Source organism: Notamacropus eugenii, chromosome 2, assembly GCF_028372415.1.
Source record: "Notamacropus eugenii isolate mMacEug1 chromosome 2, mMacEug1.pri_v2, whole genome shotgun sequence".
NCBI lineage: Eukaryota > Metazoa > Chordata > Mammalia > Diprotodontia > Macropodidae > Notamacropus > Notamacropus eugenii.
The window spans coordinates 13,578,377-13,605,297 of record NC_092873.1 but is presented as its reverse complement, the minus strand read 5'-3'; the positions used below and the strand labels follow the sequence as shown (position 1 = coordinate 13,605,297).

The window sequence follows — 26,921 nt, the reverse complement described above, 5'->3', positions numbered from 1 at the left end:
ACTAAGTGCCTGCTCCTGGTCTGGGCTCAGCCTCCCTTCCCCCGTGGGTGGCATCGGTTTTCTGAGACTAGTTGGAGATGGACTTTGCCTGTCTGGGTTCAGAGATGAATTTGACCGGATTGGTCTCCACCTCTCCCTCCCAACCTCTGGAGCCCAGACCTTTGGGAAGCAGCAGGGGGTGGGGGTAAGGGTTAAGGATGTATCTGAGGCAGTGGAGCAGAGAAACCCAGGGCTGCCCCATGAGGAGTTCAGCCCCATGACCTCATTCTCCTGCTCTCTTGGGCCAGCCTCCCACGACACCCTGACCTTTGCAGGCCACTAACGTGGGAAGGCTGATGTCCCAGGTCAGGTCTCAGCAGCTCAGAATTCAAAGCCTACCTTTGTTGTGGGGGGCTCAGTAATCTTGGGATGACTGGGCCTCTCTTCAGGAATAAATGAATGAACAGGCCAGTCTCTGAACTGAGCAGGCCCTGGCTCCTGCAGAGGGGATGGTCTGAGAGGAGCTCTAAGAGCAGACAGGACTCAGGGAGGGGGGCTGGGGGTGTGGTGACTGCTTACTGTCCCCCCTTGGCACAGGATCTCCTGTCCTCTCTCTGCTACTAACTAACCAACTGAGGGACTGGGGGACAGCATATGATCTTTCCCTGATCTTTGAGGGGTCCCCCTACTTGGAAGGGTTCTGGGCCTGCTAGAAGAGACCTGGGTGTGTCTGGCCCCTGACACTTTCTAGGGTCCTCCCATTGCTAAAACCTCTCATTTCTTTAGTTTTTTCTTTAATCTACCCTTCCTTTCCCCCCTTCCCCCATTGAACAACAACGCCAGATTTCCAGAATAAAGTTTCATCTTGGTCACGGCATTGGTGGAGTCTCTGTGGGCCATCTATTCCAAAAGGGGAGGAGTCAGTCCTATCTTCCCTGGCCAGGGGTTTAGCAGAACTAGATCCCACTCCCTTTCCCTGGCTCCTCTCCTTGGCCCCCATAGTATCCCTGAACTGTCCATGTCCGGTCATCTTACAGGGAAAGAAACTGAGGCCCATGGAAGGGGGAGGGAGGAAGGCAGACACTGGAGGAGGAGCAGGGACGGGGTCTCTGGCTGAGTCTTTTTCCCCTGCCCTGGGCGGGCCTCCTCCAGCTTGGGGCCAGTCAGACACCCTGAAGACTGCTTGGGTGCTGGGTGGCTGGTCCTGCCCTAGAGGGATGGCTGGGCCCGTCCTTTCCCCTGGTACACCCCAGGGAGCCGATTCACAGAATCTGCTGTGGATAGCAGCCGTCCTTGCTTCCCTCCTTCCGGAAATCCTCTGCTGACACTGCATATTCTTGTGGGATGACTCCCCGCTCTCCCCTGCCCCCACCCGTTTTTCCATTTCCTCCCTACCTAGTCACATGCTCCATTCCTCCAAACCTCCAGAATCTGCTTGACCTGTTCCTTCCCTCCCTTTCCTCTGGAGTCCATTTGACGCGGCGATTTCCCTCAGCCACCCCCTTTCTGGGTAGCAGTGACTCAGTGGAGAGAGCCTAGTCTTGGAGTCAGGAAGCCTGTGACATTTACTTTCTAGCTGTGTGACCCTGGGCCAGCTGCTCAACCTCTCTGGGCCTCAGTTTCTTCATCTGTAAAATGGGGATAATAACCCCTACTCCCCGGGTTTGTTGTGAGATAATATAGCACAGGGTCTCAGGAAGGGAAGAGACTGGAGGCTGGTGAACCAAGAAGAGAGGAGGCTGTTACTGTAGCCCAGGCAGGAGGGATTCAGGACTGGACTGAGGATGACCGTAATTAGGAATGTTGAAAAAGGGCTGGGAGAGAGACAGGAGAGCTTGGTCATATGGGTGAAGGAGAAAGGAGGAGGAAGAGTCAGGGAGGGAGCAGGGGAGGCTCGGAGGGAGGCCCTGCTCTCTGTGCCCAGACCTGGCTAGACTGTGGGCAGGAGCCCTTCATGCAGCTCCGGGCTGTGGTAGGATAACCTCGGCCCCATCCTCCCTCCCGTTTGGAAGAGTAAGCCATCAGGGGCTCCAGGCTGATGGGCAGACTTGTATCATTAGGGTCCCTGACTCTCCCTCTGCTAGGAGGGTGATGCAAGAAGAAGGTGGTGCCAGAGACTCAGGGTCATAGAATTTAGAGCTTCAAAGACCTTAGAAGCCACCTGGGCCAACCCCTTCATTTTACGGATGAGTAAACTGAGGTCCAGGATTTGTCCAGGATCATACTACTGGTAAGAGTCTGAGGTAGGGGATGAGTCTGAAGCTCTAGCCACTGCTCCATGCTGCCACTGGAGAAAACTGAGGGGTGGAATTTGGCCAAGATCACACAGGTGCAAACCAGCCTAGGCAAGACTGGAACCCAGGACCTGTGGATGTCTGAGACTTCTTCCTCCCCTTCTTTTCTAATGCTCCCATATCCCAGGACCCTTCCCTGGAGCCTGTTTGCCTTCCCTCCCTCCATGGCTCCCCTGGATTCAGAGATTGGCTGTGCCCCTGTGGAAAGACAGCTCAAGTGGCATCGGGTCCAGGGTCTGAATCCCACCCCTGTCATTTTTCTCCCTCTGTGACCTTTGGCAAGTACCTCTTCAGGTCTTGCTATCCACTTTTTAAAAAATGGTCATTTTAATTGAAACTTCATTTTTACATGACCCATATTTCCCAATGTATCCCCCTCAGTCTCCTCTCAGAGAGCCGTCCCTTATAACGGAGAATAAAAACCAAGAAATGAATGAATGAATAAAAAGTATGTACTAAGCACTTTGCAACAAGCCCTGTATGAATGGGGTCCCTGTTCCCAAAGAGCCCCTCTATTTTGGGGGAGACCCTGAACAGAAGAAAACTTATCTGCAGGGCAGATAGAAAGGGCCAAAAGTCCTGAGGGCACTGGGAGGAGCCAGGGAAAGGAAAACAACTCAGGAAACTTAGTCAATATATTGAAAAAGTCTGGCATGACATGCAGTGGTCCACCCTCACTGTCTCCTCCCTCTGCACAGATTCATGGGCAGGCACTTTTTCCAATCTCTCCTTGGGGTTAAAGCTGTTGATTATCAGTTTATAATATTCAGTTTCAATTGTCTAGTTGGTTCCCTCCCATTTCGTTTTCCTGCTTCTTACTTCATTTTGAATCAGTAGGTCCAAGTCTTCTCATGCTTCCCTGTGCTCGTTATATTTCTTGTTTTTTATAGTACCATAACATTGCATATTCCTCCCTGTGGTCTACAATTTGTTTAATGTCAGGCCTAGAGGCCTAAGGGCTACCCGAGTCTTACCTTACCTATCGCAGGTCTTCGGCTGGCCAAACTGGATAAACGTATGAGAGAAGAGACTTTCCAGAGTTGAACAAGGGTTAGGCTTTATTCAGGGTCTTGGTTACATGTGCAGGGTGAATTCTTCCTTAGGAGAGAGGAATCCTCTTCCCAAGGAGGCAAAGATCTTACAGTAAGAGAATGGAAGCGGGAATGGAAGAGGGAAGAGGGGAGAGGGGAGAGGGGAGAGGGAATAGGGGCCTTCTGTCCTCTAAGGGCCCCTCAGTGCTAAGAACGCCTTCAGGCTTTCCTGACCCTACTTAAGCTCTCCCGCCACATAGTTTGCACCTGAATACAGTGCCTGTTAGACAACAATAGGTGTGATCAGACCATGGATTAATCTCGAGGGCGGGGATGCTCTTCCCCAGCAAGTTTCCCACTTGGAAGAGGTGGAAATGCACGAGATAGCCTGGGTCTCACACCTCAATTCCCAGCTGTTCCCTGGGGGGCCTCATGAGAACTCTAAGGTTTAGAAGTCCTCACTTTTACCTGCCCGAGACTGTCCACATGGAACTGAGCTTACACCCCCAACAGTTTAGCTTTCCCCCAATTGATGAAATATCATCTTACAGGGGACAGAGCGCTAGCCCTGAAGTCAAAAGACCTGGGTTCAAACTCTGCCTTCGATGCTTACCACTGGGCAAAAAGTGTGGTTATAAATATATAACTGTTTTGTCAGTGACTTCCTTGGGGTATGTGCCTAGTAGTGAATTCTCTTGAGTCCAACAGTATGGACATTTTAGTCACTTTCTTTGCATAATTCCAAATTGCTTTCTGGAATGAACTAACTCACAGCTCCACCAGCTATGTACTAGTGTGCTTCAAATGGACTAGTTCTATCTTTTGCTATCTTTGCCAATTTGCTGGGTGTGAGGTGAAGCCTCAGGGTTGTTCTGCTTTGTGATTCTCTTATTAGTTCAGAGCATTCTTTTATGTGTTAATAGTTTGTGTCCCTTGACTGCTTATCTATTGGAGAATAAATAGCTTTTGGTCTTTTATATTTCTGTTGGTTGCCCTGGTTGTATCCTGGATATCAGAGATGCTTGATACAAATATATATTGCTAATTCACTTCTTCTCTTCCTGCTTTAGTTGCGTTAATTTTTTCTATTCATTCCAAACTTTTCATTTTCATGTCATCAAAGTTGTCTTGTCTATCTTTTGGAAATTCCTCTAATCTTTCTTTGATTAAGATTCATCCCCTCCCCATTGTTGTGCAAAGCACACGATCTGGTTGTCTTCTGCATTTGCTAGGGTATGATCTTTAATATTCAGATCCCCCTTCCATTTGCAGTCTACTGTGGCATATGCTATAAGAAGTTGCACTAATTCTGATTTCTGCTGTACGCTTTTCAGTTTTCCTAGCAAATTTGTGCAGAAAAAAAATAAAGAGAGGAAAGTGCCTCATCTAGCTAAAAAGCTACGGTTACATCAACTACCTTCCCTGTCTTCTGTAGCTATACAAGTGGCTTTTGCCCGATTCTGGTTTTTGCTTCTTTTCCTTTTTCCCAGGCCCCTGTAAGTGCCAGGTGACAAGAGTGCATTTTCTAAAGTTTACTCACAAAGGAAATAGTCAGCCACAGAACCTGATAGGGTAATACAGGGGAAAGAGCGCTAGCCCTGAAGTCTGAAGACCTAGGTTCAAACCCTGACTTCAATGCTTACCTCTGGGCAAGTCTCTTACCCTCTGGGAGCGTCAATGTTCTCATCCATAAATGAAGACTGCAGTAAGTGGTCCCTGAGGTCCCTTCTAGCTCTGGGATCCTGGGGCAGCTAGCTGAGCATGGGATTCCAAAATTCGATGCAGCCCAGACTGGCTGGGCCTTCAGCCTCAGGGTGCTCCTGATCAGTGTGAGATCCCTGGGTCTCCCTTGGCCCCCTCAAGCCTCTCCAGGCCGCAGGTCCTCCTTGCAGGAAATATACAGCTCCTTGTTGGCAATATGGAGAGGAGGAAGGACTCCGGGTCTAGAGCCCAAGGACCTAAGCTCTGCAGTTTAATTTATCTTTAATTTAATTAGCTGTGTGAGCCTCAACTAGTTCCTTCCCTTCTCTGAAACTCTAGATGACCTCTCCTGGTTAGGATGCTAAAGCAAGCGGCAGCTCACCCTCTCAGACCAGCCCTGGCCGGTTTGGGATTCAGGGGTCCCTGGACTGAACTCATGCATTAGCTGATGGGGCCCATCTCGATCCCAGCTGGCCAGCTCTGGTCCATCCACCCAAATTCCTGTGTAATTACTTCGCTTGGAAATGACCAAACTGGAAGGAAGACCTTAGAAGACCTTTGGTCCACCTCTCTCTCTTTCCCTCTCCCTCCCTCTCCTCTCCTCCTCCTCCTCTCTCTCTCTCTCTCTCTCTCTCTCTCTCTCTCTCTCTCTCTCTCTCTCTCTCTCCCTCTCCTTCCCTCTCCTCTTCTCCTCCTTCTCCTCTCTCTCTCTCTGTCTCTCTCTCTCTGTCTCTCTCTCTCTCTCTCTCTCCTTTTCTCTCTCTTTCCTCCCCTCTCTCCCTTCTCTCTGTCTCCATCTTCCTCTCTGTAGTTTTATTTCTCATTTCACTACAACCTTCTCATTTTACAGAACAGGAAACTGAGTGGGAAAGGGACTCAGCCAAGGTCACACACCAAGTCCATGGGTCTAAAGTCCACACCTTCCCCCTCACTCTTGCTCTTTCCAGCATCCCACCCTGACCTCCCTGTGCTCCAAGGGGAGGTTCTGGGGAGGGTGTAGACAGCAGAAAAAGACAGAGCCTCATAGCCCCAGTGATGGAGGCTCTCCAACCTCTGTCCTCAGTGTCCCTGGAAGCAGGCCCTTTCATTGTAGGATCCCTGAGCCGGCCTGGCTGGCCAGGCTCCTCCTTCCCCCAGGAATCCAGAGGGGGTGGAAGCACCTAGGATGGGGCACACCTGTGGGGGAGGCTGGCCTCCCTCACCCTGACCCTTACTAGTGACGGGAGCTGGCCCCCGGAGTCTCCTCCCCTCCCCCAAGGCCCTGCGCCCGCTCTCCATCCCCTCCAGCCCTGCTGGCTCATGAGCTGTGACTTCTCTGGTTTCGCTGAGTGAGCAAGCCTGGTGCTGCCTCGGCACAAAAACACCAGGTTTCCCCAGGCTACAGGGCTGACCTCCCCCTCCCCACTTCCTCCTCTCCCCCAAGTCAGAGGAGGGAGAAGGGGGAATGAAGGAGGAGGCATAGTCTGCTGGAAGGATGGTGAATCAAACCCAGGAGGCCTAAATCTTTGCTGTCCTTCCCTCTCACCCCATGCCCCGAGAGAAGGAAAAGGAGCCCGTTGGCCAAGAAGGCCCCTGGGGAACTTGAACGCTGTAGTATTATGAGCCAGGACTCAGAAGACCTGGCTTCAAATCCTAAGAATTCACTGTGTAACCCAAGGCAGGTCACTTTAATTCTCTGAGCCTCAGTTTCCTCCCCTGTGAAAGGAAGGAACCATTTCCCAGCATAGCCCATGGTCAGTGGCTTCTCAGAGCAAAGGGCATCCGTGGGGACTTTTAAGGCAGAGAGCAGATTTTGGCAAGGTTAGTGTGGAGAGATGTGGATTTCTGGAGACAAGGGTCTTCTGGAACTAAGGTTTAGAATTACCTGCCTCCAGCCCCACCTCTGCCTTCCCTGCGCCTCAGTTTACTCTTTTACAAAGCTAGGAGATTGGACTAGATGGGCACTAAGGTTCCTCCCAGCTAAGACTCAGAGCAGCTGGGTGGTGTAGAGGATACAGAGCCCAGCTTGGTGTCTTCCCGAGTTCAAATCTGGCCTCAGACACTTCCTAGCTGTGTGGCCCTGGACAAATCACTTCACCCTGATTGTCTCAGTTTCCTCATCTATAAAATGAGCTGGGGGAAGGAAATGGTGCAGTATATCTGTCAAGAAAATGTAAAATGAGGTCACAAAGAGTCAGATATATCTGAAACAACTGAACAACCAGAAGCCTTCAATACTGCATGACTCAGTTGTCCCTGTCTCACATCTCTTTTCTGTGAAGTTTCTAGGAATCCTTCATCCCTTACTGAGTTCTCGCTTTCCTACCCTCTTAGGCTGGTGTTCCCTATCTGTACCTCATATTTTGGTAGGTGGTTATCTTCTCTCACGTGGCATGTGAGGTTAACTCTGACTGAGTCATGCTCCATGAGACCAGAACCTCAGCGCAAGCTTTTCAGTACTCCAGGATCCCTGATAATCTGGCTCTGGGCTGGATTCACAGAAGGCACTTAATGAATACTTCAGAGAACAGGGGATGTCAGAGCCAGGAGGGCCTTGGAACAGAGAATGTTAGAGCTAGGGGAATCTTAGAACATGAGATGTCAGACCTGGGCCTTCAAACAGGAAATGTCAGAAGTAGGACAGATCTTTGAAGAGGGAACGTAGAATGTCAAAGATGAAATGGATCATAGAGATCATCTACCCACCCTTTCATTTTACAAGGAGGAAATTAGGCCTGAGAGAAGAAAAGAGACTTGGCCAAGGTCCTTTGGACTTAGTGGTGGGGACAGGATTCCACTTCAGGGTTTGCAATTTCAATTTCCCAGGGTGGCATGCTTTCTACATGGTTCTTCCAGCAAAGGTTGATGGGCTGCCCCTCCCTGGTCATGCTGGCTTCTTGCTGACTCCTGTGTTTATCCTGCAGCCAGCCCCAGGCAGAAGGGGGACCACCATCCCCTGTGACCAGCCCATGGAAAAACCCATCCCCCTGCAGAGGAAGAAAGGACTCTCAGCTTCTGGAGCCTCCCTGTGGGGAGGGTGGCCGAGGAGAGGAGGCTCACCCGGCCAGCCCCCTGAATGTCTCCCGCCTGCGTAGCTCCTCCGTGGAGATTCGAGAAAAGGGCTCGGAGTTCCTGAAGGAAGAACTACACAAGGCTCAGAAGGTACAAGGGGACCTGGATGTGGGCCAGGACACCATCAGTGAGGATCAGGGCATAGAATGCCTAGGCTAGTGATGCATATTATGGAACAATCCCATACATGCCAGGCACTATACCCAGAACTAAGGGCTGCTGAAAGACAAGGCACAACCCTGCTCTTGTGGAGTTCACAATCGAAGGCTGTGGTCATGTTACGGACCCCTCAGCAGTAGTCTGGTCAAGCAAAATGAACCAGCATTTATTAAGCACTTACTATGTGCCAGGCGCTGGGGAATATAAAGAAAGGCCCCTCAAGGAGCCTCTGGTCTAAGTGGGAGACATCATGCCAAGGACAAAGCACAAGCAAGATAGACAGCAGGATAAATCAGAGATAGCCAGAGAGGCCAGTGAAGTCTTTGGACCCCTTCCTAGAATCAGGATTACAAAGGAAACCAATTATATTGAAACATAGCTATAAACACACTTTTTTAAAAAAAATGAGCTCACAGATCTCAGGTTAAGAAAATAGTCTGTCAGTTGGGGGCCACCAGCCCTGGGCACAGCTGTCCCTACAGAATTATCACATGTGGCCCTCAGGGTGGGCAGGAAGGCAAAAAATTCAGCATCACAAATTGTATTAATGTAACCCAAGTGTGATCCTGAGATCACTGAGTGATCTGGGAGATAGAATGCCCATCTTGGTGTCAGGGCGACCTGGGCTCTTGACACTTACTGGCTGTGTGACTGGGCAAGTCACTCAACCTTGGTCCACCTCAGTTTCCCCATCTGTAAAATGGGAACATTAAGAGCCTCTCCCTCTCAGGGTGGCTGTGAGGATTCAGTGAGATGGATACTACTGTATGTCAGAAGTGCCTGAGCCCAGTGCTAGGCATCATTACTGTTGTCATGCCCTTGGATGGCTCAGACCCCAAAAAAGCATAGAGTCCAACCCTCCACCCAAAGGAGAGTCTCCTCTTCCTTTCCCTGACAAGTGGTCAGTCATCTGTCCTCTGCTCGAAGACCTCCAGAGACAGGGAGCCCATCGCCTCCCGAGGCCACCCACTTTGGGGCAACTCTCCCAGGTAGAGGATTCTCCCCTTCCTCAGGAGCCAAGCAGAACAGCCTGCTGGTTCCTCCTACTGAGGGCCTGGGGTCTGAATCAGAGAATGGGGAGTGCGCTCTGCCCTGGCTTCCTTGTGTGGATAGAGAGGCTGGTTTATTGGTTCTCCCATGGTTAACCTAACCTGCCTTAGCTGTAGACTGGTCTGGGGGGATTTTTCGAGGGGTGAGATGCCTGAGCCCCAGGAGTCCCAGGGGCCCTGTGGAAGGGCTGGTGCACCACATGCTCAGTAGGGCTCTGGTCTCCCCAGGAGCTGAAGCTGAAGGATGAAGAGTGCGAGAGGCTGTCCAAGGTCCGGGAACAACTCGAGCAGGAATTGGAAGAGCTGACGGCCAGCCTGTTTGAGGTAAGGCAGTGCCCTCCCCAGAGGTGCAGAACCCAACAAGGTCTGGGGCCTCAGTGTCAGGATTAGATGGCGTCGTGCTGGGTACAATCCATGGAAAATTGCTTGGCCCCAGCCCTGACCCTCAGAACTGATAGCCAAGATGCTAGACTCATGCCTTGGACCTTGGTGCCCAAAGCAGATGCCAAAGGTGATATCATGATCATTGGGAAGGTATTTCTAACAGGTTGGGCATGGGGGTGGGGGTACAGTGCAGTGTAATGGATAGAGTGCCCACCTGGGAGTCAAGAAGACCTGATTCAAATCCCCAGCCTCTGACATGTACTGACTGAATGACCCTTAACTGTTCATAGTTCCATCCAACAACTCTTCAAGGCTATAAGTTACAGAGAAAATTTTAAGGTAGACAGCAACAGTGCTTCCTCACTGGTAACCATGAGGTCCCAGGTCCAGTACAATCCCAAGCATTTGAACTGAGCTTTGAAGGAAATAAGGAATTCTAGGAGGGGAAAGTGAGGGGGGAGTGCACTCGAGGACAGTCAGTGCAAAAGCATGGAGGCAGGAGATGAGAGGATCAAGAGAGCCAGTTTGGTTGAACTGATTGTATGAAGGGGGGGGGGAGAATGTGTAAGGAGGGACAGGAAGGGGGATGGATACAGAAATGCATTGGGCTCGTGTAAGACAGGGACCGCTGGCCAAGACCTTGAACAAGTCTCTTAGACTCTGTTTGCCTTGGTTTTCTCTACTGTAAAATGGGGATAATAATAGCTCCTACCTTACCAGGGTTGTTGTAAGGGTAAAATGAGATAAGTGTTGGTGCAGCGACTGGCTCTTAGCACCATAATCATGCTTCTTCCCTTCTCTTTGCCTACTTTCGATTGGAATGTCCCCAGGGCTCTGCCTCTGGTCCTGTGCTCTTTAGTATTACTTTGATTGATAATGCTGATGAAGGAAGGCATGATTATCAAATCTGCAGATGACTTGAAGCCAGTTGAGGCAGAGCCTGAGGTTCATTGACTAGTCAGGATCCAAAAATATCTTCATGGATTAGAAGACTGAGATGACTCTAAAGGTGATTTTGATAGAGGTAAATGTAAGTACTTAGACTTGGTTCAGAAAGTCAATGCCACACAGAAAAGATGGGGGAAAGGTTCGCCTGTGAAAGCTCTAGTGTTTTGGCACTGCAAAACCAGTGAGTCGAGCTTTTGTGGAAACTTGAACCTTAGGCTGCAATGAGTGGTTTAGTGTCCAGAAGCAGGGAGGCCACAGCCCAGGCCCACGAGAGCTAGAATGATGTGTCTCATTTTAGAGTCCTTGTTTCAGGAGGGACCATGGAAAGTGTCCAGAGGAGGGGCTATCAGGATATGGTGAAGGTCCTGGAGAGTGTGTTGTGGGTGGATTAGGTGGGGTGTTTATCTCAGAGAAGGGGAGGCTCACAGGAGCGTGCAAGGATTTGGAGGACTGTCATGTGGAGGGACAAGTAGGTCTTGGCCCTAAGATCAAGGCACAACCAAAGGAAAAGCTTCCTAACAGTGAAAACTTCCCAAAAGGGAAACAGAACTGTGTTGGGAGGTAGTGAGCTCCTCATCCCGGGAGGACTTCAAGTGAAAGCTCGATGACAGCTTGGTGAGCATGTTGTTGAGGGGATTCTTAGTCCAGCTAGGAGCTGTCCCTTATAACCCAGAGACTCTGTGGGTCTGTCCTTGATGAAGGGGCCACATGGTATAGTCAGACAGACAGTGGGTGTGCAGTCCAAGGTCCGAGGTTCACATTCCTGCTCCGCTGTTTAATGGCTATGTGCCCTTGGGTGAGTGGGTTAACTAACCTTGCTAAACCTCAGTTTCCTCCTCTGTAATATGTGGGGCAAGGACAGAATGATTGGACTAGACATTCTCTTAAGATTCCATCCCACTCAGAGTTGCTGTGACTGCCTCGCAATGGGGGTGCTGGGTATGAGATATTTCTTCTTGAGCAGGTAATCTTCCACCAGAGACTGGGTGAGTGTCTCAACCCAACAGGGCACCAGGTCACAGAGGGAAGTCCTTCAGACAGAACTTGGTGGCCCACTGGGCCATCCTTCTCTTCCCAGGAAGCACACAAGATGGTGAGAGAAGCCAACACAAAGCAGGCGGCCTCAGAGAAGCAGCTGATGGAGGCCCGAGGGAAGGTGAGATATCCTGGCTTCCATCCTTGCCCCTTTTCCCACCCCCCCACCCCCTAAGGAGATTCTGTTCCTGCTCCATCCATTCAGCAGGTCCCCCTCATCTCCAATGCCCTGATGTGATTGTGAGCTGGAGAAAACCTCTTCTTCTGCTTCAAACCTCAGTTTCCTTATTTGTCAAATGAGGGGATAGGAGGAGATGATCTATAAAGGTTCCTCCTGCTCTGACCTTCTGTGTTCTCTGTTCTAAGACCCTCTTCCAGGACTCACACTCTATGCTGGCAGTTTTAGGTAGGAGCACCTTATTTCACCATTATGTAGCATCATCAGCTCACCTTCCCAAGCAATACTTTTGCTCAGTGTACCCATCTCTGTAGTGAAAACTATACCTGTGCTCCATAACACAAAGCCCCATGTAGTTGAGAGTAAGATTTTGGAGGACCTGTGTAACCTTGGACAAGTCACTTTTCTGGGACTCAAGTTTTCTCAACTGTGACAAGACTTGGACTAGATGACCCAAAGGTCTTTTCCAGCACTTAAGTCTAGGATGTGGGAACTGGTTCTCCTTCCCGAACTTCCATCAGGCTTTGGGTCTAAGCAAGGAGGGCATTGGCAGCAGTTCCAGATTGGTGTGGACCGTCTGCTTTGGAGGGGGTGAGGAGAGGAGACACAGGCTTTCTTAACTCATCCCAGTCTCTAAGAAGAGCTTTCCCTTCTGAGGATGGGAGAATGTTCTTTAGGGGATCTCACTGTCTGGAAGGACCCGTAGAGGCCAAGGGTGGGGGGAGAGTCCAAGTTATTGAAGTTGTTCTTGTCCTTTCAAAGTCTGTGATGGATCCACCCAGTGTTCAGGTGCTTGGAGGGACTGAAGGAAATCCCCCAGGTGTGAGTGCACCTGGATACCCCATTTTGGAAAGGACAGTGTCCAGAGGAGATCAACCAGAATGGTGAACGGCAGATTGTCCTTTCCTGATGAGCATTAATTGAAAGATAAATAGCCTGAAGAAGAGAAGAGGATGGGGGTAGGGAGGGATGACCACTGTCTTCCAATATCTGAAGAGCCAGAATATGGGAAAAGAATTAGGTTGGGTCTGCTTGGCCCCAGAGGGAGAATCAAGAGCCACAGGTGGAATTTAGGCTTGATGTGTCAACAGTGTGAACTGTCCCCAAGTGGAAGGGCCTTCTTAGGGAGATTCCCCCTCATTGGAGCGCTTTGTTCAGAGCCTAGATTTCCCCCTGCTGGTCAGGATGGAAAGGGAATTCTTTTTCAGGTACGGGTTGGATTCAATGACTGCTTAGGTCTCTCAGACTCTTGTTTTATGATGGCAGATCATAAAACTTCCTCACTTCCTTGTCTTCTTCAATCTCTCCTCTTCCTAACCTTCCCAGGACTCAGTTTCCTTATCTGTAAAATGGACAGGATGGCCTTGGAGGCACCTTCCAGCTTGGTCCAAGGATACTGAACATATTCTCTGTCTTGGGACTCTGGGAGAGGGGGCAGCCAGGCATGGCCACTGACCTTTGCCTTCCTTTGACCAGATTGACATGCTGCAAGCAGAGGTGACAGCCCTGAAGGCCCTGGTGATCACTTCAACCCCATCTTCGCCCAATCGAGAGTTACACCCTCAGCTCCTGAGCCCATCCAAGGCCGTCTTCCGGAAGGGACATGCTCGAAACAAGAGCACCAGCAGCACCCTCTGCCCGGCCATCTGCCCGGCCACCGGCCACAGCATCTCCTTTGAACCCATTGGCCATGAATGCAAAGAGGTGGGGGCAGGAGCAGGGGTCATGGAGGTTAGAGATTCTGACTATCAACCTGGGTATATACTGCTGCCTCTGAGGAGCTCCCGAGATCCCTTCCAGGGCTTTGGACCCACCATAGCAGGTAGAAGCCAGAGGATGGAGAGACCTGGAGACCAAGGGTCGCTTAGCCAGCCAAGAAGAATTTCCACAGGGCTCCTTTGCTTTGGTGCTGGTAGGGAAAGAACTGAATAGAGAGTCAGAGAAAGTGGGTTTGAATCCTGGCTTCCCCCCACCCCACCCTGGGCAAGTTGCTCTGTGAATTTCAGTTTGAGAAGCTAGAGCAGATGGCTTCCCAGGTCCTTCCCCAGTTCAGAATCTCTGGTTCTGTGAGCCTGCCTTGTCCAGCCCCTCATGGATTTGGGAGTAGTGAGGGACCTCAGAAGTTGTCTAGTCCAATTTAACCAATCCCTTCATTTTACAGATGAGGAAACTGAGACCCAGAGTGGGGGAGGGACTGGCCCAAGATCACATAGGTATAAGTAGCAGAGTTTGGATTTGAACCCAGGGTCCCTGACCATCAATGCTGTTGCTTAGGAAACAAGGTTCAACAGTCAGGCTGGGGACCTTCATCATTGGCATCATATTGGCATGAAGCTCAGAATTTAGACAATGATTGGAAAAGTAGTTTAGTGCCCTCCTCACATATTGGCATAAAGCTCAGTATTTAGACAATGAGTGGAAAAGTAGTTTAGTGCCCTCCCCACTGGGACAGAGTTTGAAGGTTCTAGAACCCCTGAAAAGAAGCCTATTGCAGTAGAGGCCATAGAATGGCATTGCCAAGGTGGTGCCTTCCTATCTGAGGATGCTCCTGATGTGCCCACAGCCTCCCACTTGAGCATCTCCGACCTTCACCCGATGATTGGATCCTCGACCATGACTGCTCAGAATAATGCATCCACAGTCCAGTGCATTTATGACAAATCCAAAAGATAGAATCAACGCATTTATGAAACTCCTACTGTATGCAAAGCCCCATGGACACAAAGATAGGAATGAAATTGTTCCTTCCATCAGGGAACTTATGTCTTGTTGTAGGGATACAGCACAGTCACAGATAAGCATGGAGGGGAGGCAAGTCTGGAGAGAGTCCAAGGCCTGTGAGGACACTAGAACCCCAGCTTTGCCTGGGGTCACACAGTTAGTTGTCAGATTCAAAATGAGGTATCTCTAGGCCCCTGCACTACAATTGAGCATTCTTTCCATCACTTGGGCTGATTTCCCTCGCATGGGAGACCTTTGGTTTGGGATTCTTGGGTCTCTGCTTTCTGGTTCATTCTGGGCAGCTTGAGCAGGGTCTCCCAGCACAGCAGGCACAGGGTTTGATCTTCTCCCTTCCAACTCTGACCTCCCAGGCTACCATGCTTATTCCCTCTTGACAGAAGTGGGTAGTATGCCCCCAGGGGAGAGGTGGGCCATGGGACAGAAGCCTTTTGAAAATCTGCCGGGTTCCCAAGGCATACCAGGATGGAGGAGGGCAGGGTCTCCGCTGCTGAAGCGAAGACACTAATCCCCATTGTTCTCTGTGTCTGTCCCTGCCTTTTCCTGCTCTCTCTCTCTCTCTCTGTCTTTGCTCCTGCCCAGCCTGAGGTGCCCACCCTCCTCTCCTTACTCCTATGTATCGTCCCTGGGAAAGCCATCCACATCACTTATGAGCCGGGCTGGCAGACCCTGGCCTCGGAGTCTCCTTCCTTCTCCTCTTCCTCCTCCTCTTCCTCTTCCTCTTCCTGGCAGGTAACAATCCAGGGAGGGTGGGCTCCTCAGGGACAGCTCTCTGTCAGTCCCAGTAGGGGTTCACCTGAGCCCCCACTCCCTGTAGGGGGCACTAGCATCAGCCCAGCATGTTGGGGTCATTCTCTCTGGTCACCTCCTTCCAGGGCAGCCGGAGGCCAGCCCGTTTTCTCTGTGCCCTGGAGGGCAGGCTGGCCTATGAGGCAGACCTTCAGAAAATCAAAGGCTCAGTTTCCTCCCCCCAGCTTTGACCTTGACCTAGAGGCAGCTACAGTCTCTCTGGGTGTCCTCACTGCCCTGCAGGTGAGAGGATTCCCAGTACTTGAACATGTTTTTTCTTCTGACCTTTGGGATTATTTCTCTCTCTTGTTCTAATGATCAGAAGAGGCACGAGGTGTACTTGGGCCCAGAGTTGTGATTTTTAAATGGGTTTAAAGTCTGGTGGTAGAGGTGGGGAGAAGCAGTGTTGATGTGATCCGGACAATCTTCTCAGGACAGCTCCGCAGACTGTGGTGAACCCGGGCTCTCAGTGGTGAGGAGGGGGAGTGGGGCTAGAATGTGGGATGGAGGAGGGCTGAGATGCCCCCCACCAATCTTGCTTGAGTCCCCAGTTAAACTGCCTCTCCTGCTCCAGATGCGTCCCTGGTAGGGCCATGGCCAGAGGAGCCCTGACCAATGTCCCCTATCCCTGCCCCACCCCCGTGCTAGGCCTCTCTCTCATTCCAACCCATCTGGGCCCCTTTCAGGTGGACACCATCCTGTTTGCTGAGTTCCAGGCCTGGAAGGAGGTCCCCACCCTGGACAAGAGTTGCCCCTTTCTGGAGAGGATTTACAGGGAGGATGTGGGCCCTTGCTTGAACTTTACCAAACAAGAGGTGAGGTGGGGGAAGGGAACCAAGGCCCCTGGCTGGGGGGGTAGGGGTGGGAAGGACCCCTCTCCCTTCCTCCCCCTCACCCCACTGGAGGCTCATCCTGGCCTTTGCTGCAGCTTTCAGAGCTGGTTCGGGCAGCTGTGGAGGAAAACACCCTGACCATCGAGCCTGTAGCCTCGCAAGCACTCCCTGTAGTGAAGGTGTCGGCTATCGAGTGTGGTGGGCCCAAGTAAGACCGCCCCCCCAGCTGCCCCTCCCCTAGGACCAGTTCCTCCCCTCCTCCCTCCCCTGAGGCCAGCTCTAGCCTCTCCCGCAACGGCTTCCTTCTAGCAGCCCCCCTCCTCCATCCCTAGGGTCTCACTCAGGAATCTGGGGTGGAGGGTAGCAACAGAGCAGAGGGACCCCAGACCAGGGCATCCCAGAAATCAGTGGGAGCTGAGGATTAGGCCAGTCTGTGGAGGCTTAGACCTGCTTCTCTGTGTTAGTGTTCTCTCCTCCGGGGCATGGAGCTGGGAGGGACCTTAGAGGGGGGCCAGAGATGGTAGAGAGAATCCCAGAGCCTCAGGCCATGTACCCCAGCCTCCCCACTCAAAAGTGAGGATCCACCTAAAGCCCCAGAAGGTAGTTTGACAAAGTCAGGCCTGGAACCCAGAACTTTGGATTTTAGATTTATCCTTCTCCCTTGGCTGCCTCTTTCAGATGAGATCTTTCAGGACCTTGAGGGGGATAGTATGTGTGTGTAAATGTGTGTGTGTGCGTGCGTGCGTGCGTGCGTGCGTGCGTGCGTGTGTGTGTTTGGAGTTTCTGCTGTGAGGTTTCAGCTCTGCTCTCCGAGACTCTGAGCCAGTGGCTCCCGGAAGCACAGACCTTCCTGTTTTCATGAAAACAGGACAACAGTCCAGGAATTTCCCAGTTCCTGCTGCTTCCGGGCGCAAGGTCTGTGTTACCCACAGAAAGCTAGAAGGAGAAGGGGCCCTGAGTTCTGAGGAGCCTCGATTCAGAGCCAAGATAGAGTTGAAGGTCCTCCAGCCAGTGGGCACCCCTGGGGCACAGAGTAGGGGAGAGCATGCCTCAGACCTCCAACTCCTGCCTCATCCTCCAGGCTCAATCTCTTACCACCCACGGTCAGGCCTGGAGCTAGCTGCCTTCCCCCTTTCTTAGATCTCCCCCACCCCTACCCCTGCCATTTGCCCAGCCCTGACTCAGTGTCCTTTTTCTCCCTTTCTCTCCCACAGTGGCTTCCGGGCTCAGATCATGACGTAAGTGATGCTGAGCTGCCCCAAACAAAATCCCCTTAACACTTTACTAACCTCTGCTCTGGGCCACCTGAAGGTTCAAGGCTCAAGCCAGAACCTCTGACCTGGTGTTCATTCTTTTATTAAATGCCTACTACATGCCAGACACTGGGAGCACAATGGCAAGAGAGAGTCTTCCCTTAAGGAGCATACATTTTACTTTAACCAGCAGTCATCAAGAAACTAACGAGCATTTATTAAACACCAACCACATCCCTGGTACCAAGCCCTAGGGACCCATAGACAGGAGTCAAAACAGAGAGGCCCTCAAAGACTTTAGAGTTTAGCCAAGGGAGATGGAGTGTGTGTGTGTGTGTGTGTATATATATCTGTATAGATATAAAATTGATATGAGGTGATTTGGGGGGAAAGGCCCTAGCCTTCTGTGTGGGTGGGTGGAGGATCAGGCTTGAGTTAAGTGAAGGAAGCTAGGGATTTTAAGAGATGGAAAGAAGCAGGGAGTTACATTCCTGGTGTGAAGAACAGCTAATGCAAAAGCATGGAGGTTGGAGATGGAGTCCAATGCATGATGTACACAGATAAGTCAATATTAAATATCTATAAATAACAAAACGATAATCTGGGGGTGGGGGAGCACTAGTAATTGTAGGGTTCATGTATGGGGTGTCCCATGAGCTAAGCCTTGAAGGCTAGAGGTAGAGGTGAGGAGGGAGGGAAGAGAGGATTCGAACCTGGATTTCTCTCAACTCCAAGTTCAGAGGCTTTTGTTATTAAATCATGCTGACATCTCAGCATGAAATCATGACCCTTTAAAGAATGTTCCTTCTGCAAAACTAACATTAACAAAGTTAACATTCACTTTCTTTTAAAACCAGGAAAATACTCATTTTATATTTGGGACTACGAGGTGTGTGTGTGTGTGTGTGTGTGTGTGTGTGTGTGTGTGTGTGTGTGTGTGTGTGTGTGTGTGTGTGTGTGTGTGCGCGTACACATTTGTAGGATCTTAAATTTGAGCAGGAAGGGATCTTAGAGGCCATCAAATCCAACTCTGTCATTGTTCGGAAGAAACTGAGGCCCAGAGAGTTTAAGTGTCCAAGGCAGGATTTGACTGCACTCAGGGGGAGCCAGGGAATAGGGCTACAAACACAGCCCTTCTTGGGCTGGCTGCCAAGATGATGTCTGGTCTCATGGGCAGAAGGACTGTCAAAAAATAAAAATAAAAAATGAAGGCATTTTTTTCTAGGCATTAGACAACAAAGATAACTAGGACTTGGGGGGAAGGAGGTTATAATCTATAGGGGAAGAGCTCAGGATGGCCTAGAACATAGGGAAAGTAACAGTGAGATTTGGGGGGGGGGGATTTCTGGGAATGATTTTTGAAGAAGGGAGCCACCTGCCAGGGCCCACCCATTCCATGAGGAGGGGTAGGGCACACCTGAAATTCCTACTATGGGAGAGGCTGAAGCAGGTGCCTTGCTTGAGCTCTGTAGTTTGGAGGTGTCTGTGCCAACACGGAGTGGGGGGGTGCCCTGGGAGCAGGAGACTACCAGACTAACTGGGGAGGGAAGGACCAAATCCGGTGAATCAGATCTAAGGTCTTACAAGGACCTTACATACATAGTACATACATACGTAGTAAGGTAGGGCCTGAGTGTGCCTCTGGTCTGAGTGAGATGGGGAGATACTGAGTCTGTGTGTGTGTGTGTGTGTGTCTGTCTGTCTGTCTATCTACTTTCCTCCTTATCTATATAGAAAGGCTGAGGAGGAGGCTAAGGAGGCAGTGGGGGTGTTCCTGGGGGCCAGAGGCTGTGATCTTGCCTGGATTCACAGCCTGGCTTCCTCTTGGTGTGTCTTTGTACTTATCTATGTGGGTGGATGTTTCTGATCCAGAGATGGGGAAGCCGAGGAGTCAGAGAACCAGGCTGAGGCCTCTGCTGCTCTGTCTGTTACCCTTAGTAAAAGCTAACCTCCTCACTTCTGATGTCTGGTCCCTCCATCCCCTCCATTTCCCCCAGTCTGTTAGCCAGTCGCCAGGTCTACAAGGGCTAGATAGCTGATGGATTTCCAGGGGGTCCTGTCCTTGTCCCGTCCTCTGCCAGCCTTCCCTCTCCCTCTCCCCTATCCCGTTCTCTCCTTCCCTTTCCTGCCCCACCCCCATCTTCCTCTCCTCCACTGTTGCCCCTTCCCTGATGTCTCCCTGCTGTGTCTCCCCCAGGAAGTGCGCGCTCAGCGGCTTGTCTCGGACTTGCCGACACCGCATCAGGCTGGGAGAGTCTGAGACTTACTACTACATCTCCCCATCCTGCAGGGCCAGGGTAAGTCCTGCGGCTGCGCAGCCCCTGGGCTCTCCTCCAGGATCGCTGCTGCTCAAAGCCGGGTTGGATGGTAGACTCCGCCTAGATTTCACAGGTGGTGACCTTGAGGCCCCGAGAGACCCTTGTTCAGGGTCATGAAGCAAGTTAAAGTCACAGCCAGGCCTGGAGGCCACTTTTCCTGGCTCCTTGGCCCGAACCTCTGTGGCTGTATTTATCACTGTGTATCAGTGGGGCCCTAAGCAGCTGGTGCCTGTCTCTGAGAAGGGCCTGGCCAGTGGGGATGGAGCCAGCCTAGGCCTGGGTGCAAACGGAGGCTGTGCATTGTGTGTATCGTGCAGAACCAAAGTCAGGGGATCATAGGACAGTAGACTTAGGGCTGGAGGGGACCTCAGAAGCTGTGGGCCCCCATTTTCTGCCATGATGGGGGCCTCCCAGAGCCTGTCATCCATCCCCTCCCCCTTCTGTCTCCCTCCAGATCACGGCTGTCTGTAACTTCTTCACCTATGTTCGCTACATCCAGCAGGGCCTGGTGCGGCAGGACGGTAAGAGGCAGGGCTGGTTGGCGAGTGGGCAGGGGTGCCCCCTGGTGGCTGGCTTACAGCAGGCTGAACTCATGTACCCTGCCCTTGGCTCCAGCCAATTCCTGTTTTTCTTCCCCCACTTTCCCAGTTTAGGGAACAGGTAGTGCTTTTATTTTACAGATGAGGAAACTGAGGCCCAGAGAGGAATTCAAGTTTAGTGCTGGAAAAGACCTAAGGCACAGTCTAAGTTATAAATCCATTGAAATTGCATCTGCAAAGTGCCCGGCATAGAGCCTGGCACATAGTGGGTACTATATAGATGTTATCATCATCATCATCCAGTCCCGTGTGGGTAAGGACACTAAAGCCCAGAGAAAAAGTGACTCTTTCGAGGTCATACAGGTAGTCAATAGAAGGGTCAGTATTTGAACCCAGGTTCACCGAATCTAAACTTGGTGCTCTTTCCACTGCTCTACCCTGCCCCCAAGTAACTCCTGAGGTCACCTATCTGGAAAACAAGTCACGCCTGGCTTCTGATTCCTGGTGACCTTTCTGTTCACCAGTGATGCCCCATGCGGTTAGGTTCAGCTCCTCAGAGCCTCAGTTTGCTCACCTGTAAAATAGTAATAACATTTACATCGGCTGCCTCTCTGGGAGGTTTGGTTGAATTTAACAAACATTCAGTGCTACTATTCAGTACTACTGGCTGATTCAGTGCCTGCTCTGTGAGGGCAGAGAGGAAGAGTAAACAGTCATGAAGGCTTGGGTTCAAATCCTGATATCTACACTGACTTGGACCCTGGGCAAGTCCCCCAAACGATAGACTGTACTGTGCCCAGCAGGTGCTTGCCTGCCCTAGACGAAAGCACTTCCTAAGCGATAGTCACGCCAAGTGATGGTGGCTGATCCAGGCTGTGGCTATCCTCCCTTTTGTACCAGGCACTGTCCTTGGTGCTAGGAACTGCCACGCCCAAACCAAGGCAACCAAAGGCTTTCCTCAGGTGGTTTTCCATCTCTTGGAAGGGTTGAAACATACATGCAGGGAACGGGTTACAATATGGATACAAAGTCATTTCAAGAGGGAGAGTGTGTCAACTTGCAGGGTGACCAAGCCGTGCTTTGAAGGATTCTGTGAGGGTGTAAGGAGAAGAGAGAGCATTCCTGGCAGGAGATGCAACGCAGGCCATCAGGTGCTGCCTGTCTTCTCTGTGCCTGTGGAAAAGACCTGGCAGGAAAGATCTACAGTCCTGTACAGCTGGAGGGAGAGACTTTCCATTTGGGAGACCAGACACCAAGGCCAGGGAGCAGGCGTAGCTTGATAGGGGATCATACCAAGACCCAAACCCATAAGCCTTGCTTATGAACATTAGAATCACCTGGGCAAGGAGACCTTGGCCAGCACCTTGTCTAACCTACATCTCATTTAACATTGGGGGAAACTGAGGCTAAGGGAAATGGATGGTGCTCTCTAGGATCCCCAGCTTGACTTCTCAATGTCAGTTGGCCTTCGAGCTCAGCTCTGTGCCAGACTGACTGGGAGACAGAAAATTATGAGGTACAGACACTGCCCTCGAGCTGACAGTCAAGTTTTGGAGATGAGATTTGTACAAATGAAACAATGCCAGGCTGATCTGATAAGTATTGCATAGAGAAAAATAAGGGGGACCTGAATTCAAACCCTGCCTATGACCCGTACTAGCTCTGTGATGCTGGGCTAACCTCTTTGAGCCTCATCTTTCTCATCTGTAAGATGGGGATAGAGAGGCAATAAGAACCGACTTCAGAGTCCTGCCTCTGACCTGTCCTGTCTAGGTGACCCCAGGCATGTCCCAGGAAACCTTCTATAAAGACAGAAGTAGCAGAGAAGGTACCCACATGCACTGATAGGAGGAGGTCCTTTGTGGGGTGTTACTTATGTGACAGAAAGCACACACTGGCTATACAGAGTGGAAATAAGAAATAGGACTCACATTAATAATAATTCTGAGGATTAAATGAAATGACACATGGAAAGGGCTTTCAGGTGCTAAAGTGATACAGAAATGTCAGCTCTTGTCATCATTAGAATGAATATAGTCATCTTTAGCACACAGATTTCATCATCTTGTCTCATTCCTGCCCAGGTGGCCTCAGGGTCTCCTGGATACCTGTGCTCCTGAGTCTAGTGTTCAAGGCCCTCCAAACTCTCCACCTCTACCCCGCTCCCCCCCTCCAAGTCCAGCCAGATTCCTCACTCTTCCCTGAGCAGGGCTAGGCTTATTCCCACCTCTGGACCTTTGCTCATGTTTGCCCCCTCTCCTGGAGGGCCTTCCTTCTCTTACTGGCCCTTCAAGGCCCAACTTAAGTTCTGTCTGGTCCCGTAAGTCCCAGAACAGAGCCCTGAGGGCCCAGTAGTTCTGGTTATGATGTTTTCTCCAACTTAATGGGGGACTCTGTAGCTAAGATGCCAAGAAACTGTGGCGGATGTTTTGGTGGCATCGTGTCTCCTCCAGTACTCCACACAGTAGAGACTTGAAGCTGGTTGCTACAGGAGGCTAGAATTCAGCTGCAGCATTTAGAGAGGGCTTGCAATGGATAAGTTAGTGAGAAAGGTCCTGGTGACACAAAAATTCAAAATAATTTTAAATCATAGCGTCAAATAGAACTGACAGAACCTCAGAGAAACCATCTGGTCCAGGTCTCCCATTTTACCAATTGGAAAAGCGAGGCCCAAATAAAATCAAACATTTCTTAAGTGGTTACTAAATGCAAGGTAGCGAGGAAGGTCAGGTGACCTAACATTTAAAGAATAGTTAAGTGACTAAAAGGTGGATCTTGATATCAGGAAGAATTAGACTCAAGCCGTACCTTGGACACATATACCATCTAGGTCACCCTTTCAGGGCTGTAGTCTCTTAAGACAGTAAGGTCCAGTCAAGACACCAGTCAGCATGGTAGGAGGGGCTTTCCACACCAGGACTTCCTTACAATAAAATCACAGGTCTGGATGCCCACACATGTACCCATGCCAGACCCTGGGCTTGGTGCTAGGGATACCATGAATCTCATGATACCAAAATGACTAATCCATGATGCCAAAACAGTCCCTTGCCTCCCAAGAGCTTAATCCTACAGGGTGGTGGGGGCCCATGAGGAGGTGTGATATGTAAACAGAAAAGAAATCTTATTAAGAGTTTGCTGTAGATGTTCTGAGAACACAGAGCCAGGTGTAGTCAGGTGAGTGCTAGCCTGAGAGAAGATCTGGGATGGAATCCTCTCTCTAGAAGCAGGGGGGACATCGGAGACCAACCCCTTCATTTTACAGAAGAATAAGTAAGGCCCTGGGATTGGAAACCCCACAGGCAGGATTTGAACCCAGGGCTTCTGACTCCAGAGTCAGGGCTTGTTCTGTTGAACCAGGGTGCCTCCCAACTTGAACTGGATCTTAATCTCTCTGGGCCACAGTTTCCCCATTTATCTATATAAGGGAGGTGGGTAGGTGGGAGGAATCTCTAAGCCCAATCCTAGCCCTGTGTTGCTCTGAATTGTGTCCCTGCAGAATGAGCCTGGGTCAGTCACTTCCCCTTCTCTGAGCCTCAGTTTCCTCATCTATACACTGGTGATAGGATAGACTCCTACACTCCTCCCCAGGTCTCTGATGGAAGCACTTAGTACTAAACCTTAGCCTTTTATAGGACTTTGAGCTGGTAAATCTCTTCTGAGCATCATGGGAAAAGAGATTTTTTTTTTTCTGGAGCTGGAGTGGGGTAGGGCAGAATTGGGGAAGGTACTTTGGGCTCTCCTAGTCAAAACCTAATCCCATCTCTTCTTTTTGTCTTCTAGTGGAATTGATCTTCTGGGAGATCATGAGGCTCCGGAAGGAGATGTCCCTGGCCAAGCTGGGCTTCTACCCAAATGAGGTCTAGTGCCAAGGTTGAGGTCACAGCTCCAGGGAGACAGATGGACATGCAGTTGTGGGAGGGGGCCGCTCTGATTGAGGCAGAAAGACACGATGGATGGGTCTCCGTCCTCTGAAGGTTCTACCACCAGCAAGGAGACCCTGGAGAAAACCCTGCAGGGTGGAGGGGCAGATCCTTCCCGGCTGGATCTTGGGCTCCAAGGCCCAGGCTCTGAGAAGAGCCGGACAGTGGCTGCTTCCACCAACTGATGCAGTGAATTTTCCAAAAGAAGAAAAAAAAATCTGATCAACAAGAACAGAGCCTGTAGGCTTTGGTGGCTGTGGGGAGATGCTGGGGTGGGTGGAGAGCGGCTCTAGTCTTCCCGAGGGAGGATCTGTCCATTCCCCCTGGCCACCCACCACCACCTGCCTTCCCCCACCGAAGGAGAAAGGCATAGAGGATGTGTGTCTGAGCTCAGGAAAATAGCCGGGGCCTTTGGCCCTGCCCTGCCCCCGCCCCAAAGCAAGGCCCCTGTCAGCTGTCCATCTCTCTCCCCCTCCCCCTAATTCTGCACACACCTTGACTTTGGCAATGACCAGCACTCACAAAGATCATCCTAGTCAATGGGGAGCAGCACCCCCTTGTGGTGCATTCCTGTTCTTTCAGCCAGGCAAACCATTCCCTGCTTTAGAGCCTGGCCTGTTAACCCCAAAACACTATTTGTCCCTTGGGAAAATTTCTCCAAACATTTCACCAGCGGTTGGGGAGCTCAGCCTGGGAGGGGAGTAGGACTGTGGTCTTTCTCCAGGTTCACGTTTGGCACTCACCCCCTTCCCCTATCCCCTTGGCCACCCCTAGGATCCCTTGTATTGGGGCCCAGCTTTGTGCTTCTCCCCAGGCTCAGGCCTAGGCAAGGGACAACATGGGCAAATCTGGGGCAGAAGACAACCCTCCCCTGGTGTGAGTGGTGTTTGGAATGCTGCCTCCTCTTCACCAGTGAGGGGGTGATTCTCTTAAGACAAGAGGGTGGTCTTATGTCCCCCCTCCCCATTAGTGTACCTCGTGACCCCTCTCTGTCCCACCTTCATAGGGCTTTAAGGGCAGCCCAGCTCTCAGCCAGAAAGATTTGTCAGTCAAGAGTTAATAAGCACCCCTCCCCCCCAAGAAGACACTTCTCTTTCCTGGCTGTCAGGGGACATGTCCTAAGTTGGAATGCCATCCCGGTCTCAGCTGCTTCCTGAATGACAATCATTCCAAGCTGGGAATTACAGATAAACCACTGGGCAGGCTGGCTGGACAAAGAGCAGCCAAGCTCAGCTAACTGTGCTTGAGCCTTGGGGTGGGGGTGAGGACAAGGGGAGGAAACTTTTCCCATAACCTGGCTCCAGTGTTTTACTTTTAAATAGGACACTTCCCCTGAGAAATTTAAAGGGGCTTAGCTCCCATAAGAGACTGAGTTGAAGTCAACTGAAAGATTTGGGGGACAGTCTAGTGAGGTTTGCTGTGGGGACCCAAAGAGGTTGGCTAGTGGCCCCCTAACAGGTGCCCCCAGGGTCAGGGCCACTTGGCAAGTTGTTGGACTGAGCCTCCCCTAAAAGGGGGGCCCCTCCAGAGACCCTGCCTGCAGCAGGGCCCACACCCTTGGGTTTGGGCATGGAAACAGTACCCTGCCCCTCCCTGCCCCCCTCCAGCCAGGAGGCATGGTGGCCACCTGTTCTGACGATGAAATGCATTTCCTGTATAAGCTCCCAGAGTTAGTACCATCTCCATTCCTGTAATTCCCTGCAAACCCCACCCCCACACACACACTAGAGGCGGTTGGGCTCATATACTTCCCACCTGTCTCAGTCTGTTCAGCAGACCCTGCCAACCCAGGAGGATAGGGGGAAGGAGGTCCATTTCCCCAGGTCTCAGGGGCCAGGAGTTCTTTTCTCTAACATAATGAGTGCTTCTTCATATAGGGAAGGGCTAGGGGTATAGACTGACCCATGTCCCTGGCACCAGTCTGGGGGTGGGAGAGACTACCCTCCTCCTTAGGGGATGGGCTGGCAGGCAGCATTAGTGTGGGAGAATCTTGTGACTCCCTGGAGGAAGGGAATGCCTCTAGTGGTCCTCTGAAGGAGCCTTCCCCACAAGAGACCTGGCCCTGGTGATCTGGGGCTGTTCTGGACACCAACCTCTTGCTGGCTCACTTCTAGTTTCCTTTTTTTAATATGAAATGTAACAAAATCTCTATTTAATAAAGGAAGGATTTATTGGTAAAGTTGGAAGAGTTTCTTGCAGACAGTCTGAGAATCGAAGAAACTGTATCCTCTTGATCCATCCTTGGATGAAAGATTGGACTGAGGATTAAACCAGAACGCAGAGGTCTTCTAGACCTCTCTGGCAGAAAATACGAGGTCTGCTTAGGACAGACATGATGAACGGTACAGGGGAGAGAACATTGTCCTCTTCAACCAAGACACAACTGGTTTCCAGTCCTGGCTCTGTTTTTTAGCTCTCTGACCTTGGGCAAGTAAATTATCTGGCCCACAGATTCCTCATCTTTAAAAAGAGGGACCAGTCCAGCCTTTCTCAGGTTGGCTTGGAGCCTTAATGATCTATCTCCCAAGATCTTCTGCTCCAGTGGGTTTGGGATGTCTCTTCACATTCTAACTTAAATCAACATCAGTATGTAAAGATGATAAAGCAGGAAGATGAACAATTCTGAACTTACGTTAATGTAGGGTTGTTTTATTAAGTCTAACAAGGTAGTAACAACATTGTTCTATGCTTTCCCTTTGGTACTTTACCATTGTCTCC

The 26,921-nt window shown here is 50.9% G+C and overlaps 1 protein-coding gene across 12 annotated transcripts in view; it reads left to right on the top strand.

The window, feature by feature from the left end:
* Positions 1–26,382, top strand: part of RAB3IL1 (RAB3A interacting protein like 1) — a 57,889-nt gene extending 31,507 nt beyond the window's left edge. For 5 of the 12 annotated variants that reach the window (XM_072638867.1, XM_072638866.1, XM_072638865.1 and 2 more), the window contains 11 exons: positions 7,909–8,146; positions 9,493–9,588; positions 11,675–11,752; positions 13,286–13,513; positions 15,131–15,280; positions 16,024–16,152; positions 16,266–16,378; positions 17,385–17,408; positions 19,621–19,720; positions 20,196–20,262; positions 24,064–26,382. In XM_072638867.1, the coding sequence (XP_072494968.1) occupies positions 7,909–8,146; positions 9,493–9,588; positions 11,675–11,752; positions 13,286–13,513; positions 15,131–15,280; positions 16,024–16,152; positions 16,266–16,378; positions 17,385–17,408; positions 19,621–19,720; positions 20,196–20,262; positions 24,064–24,146 (1,306 nt within the window). In that variant the 3' untranslated portion in view covers positions 24,147–26,382. The other 7 variants (XM_072638871.1, XM_072638863.1, XM_072638861.1 and 4 more) reach the window with 6 other exon arrangements.
* Positions 26,383–26,921: the final 539 nt, after the last annotated feature.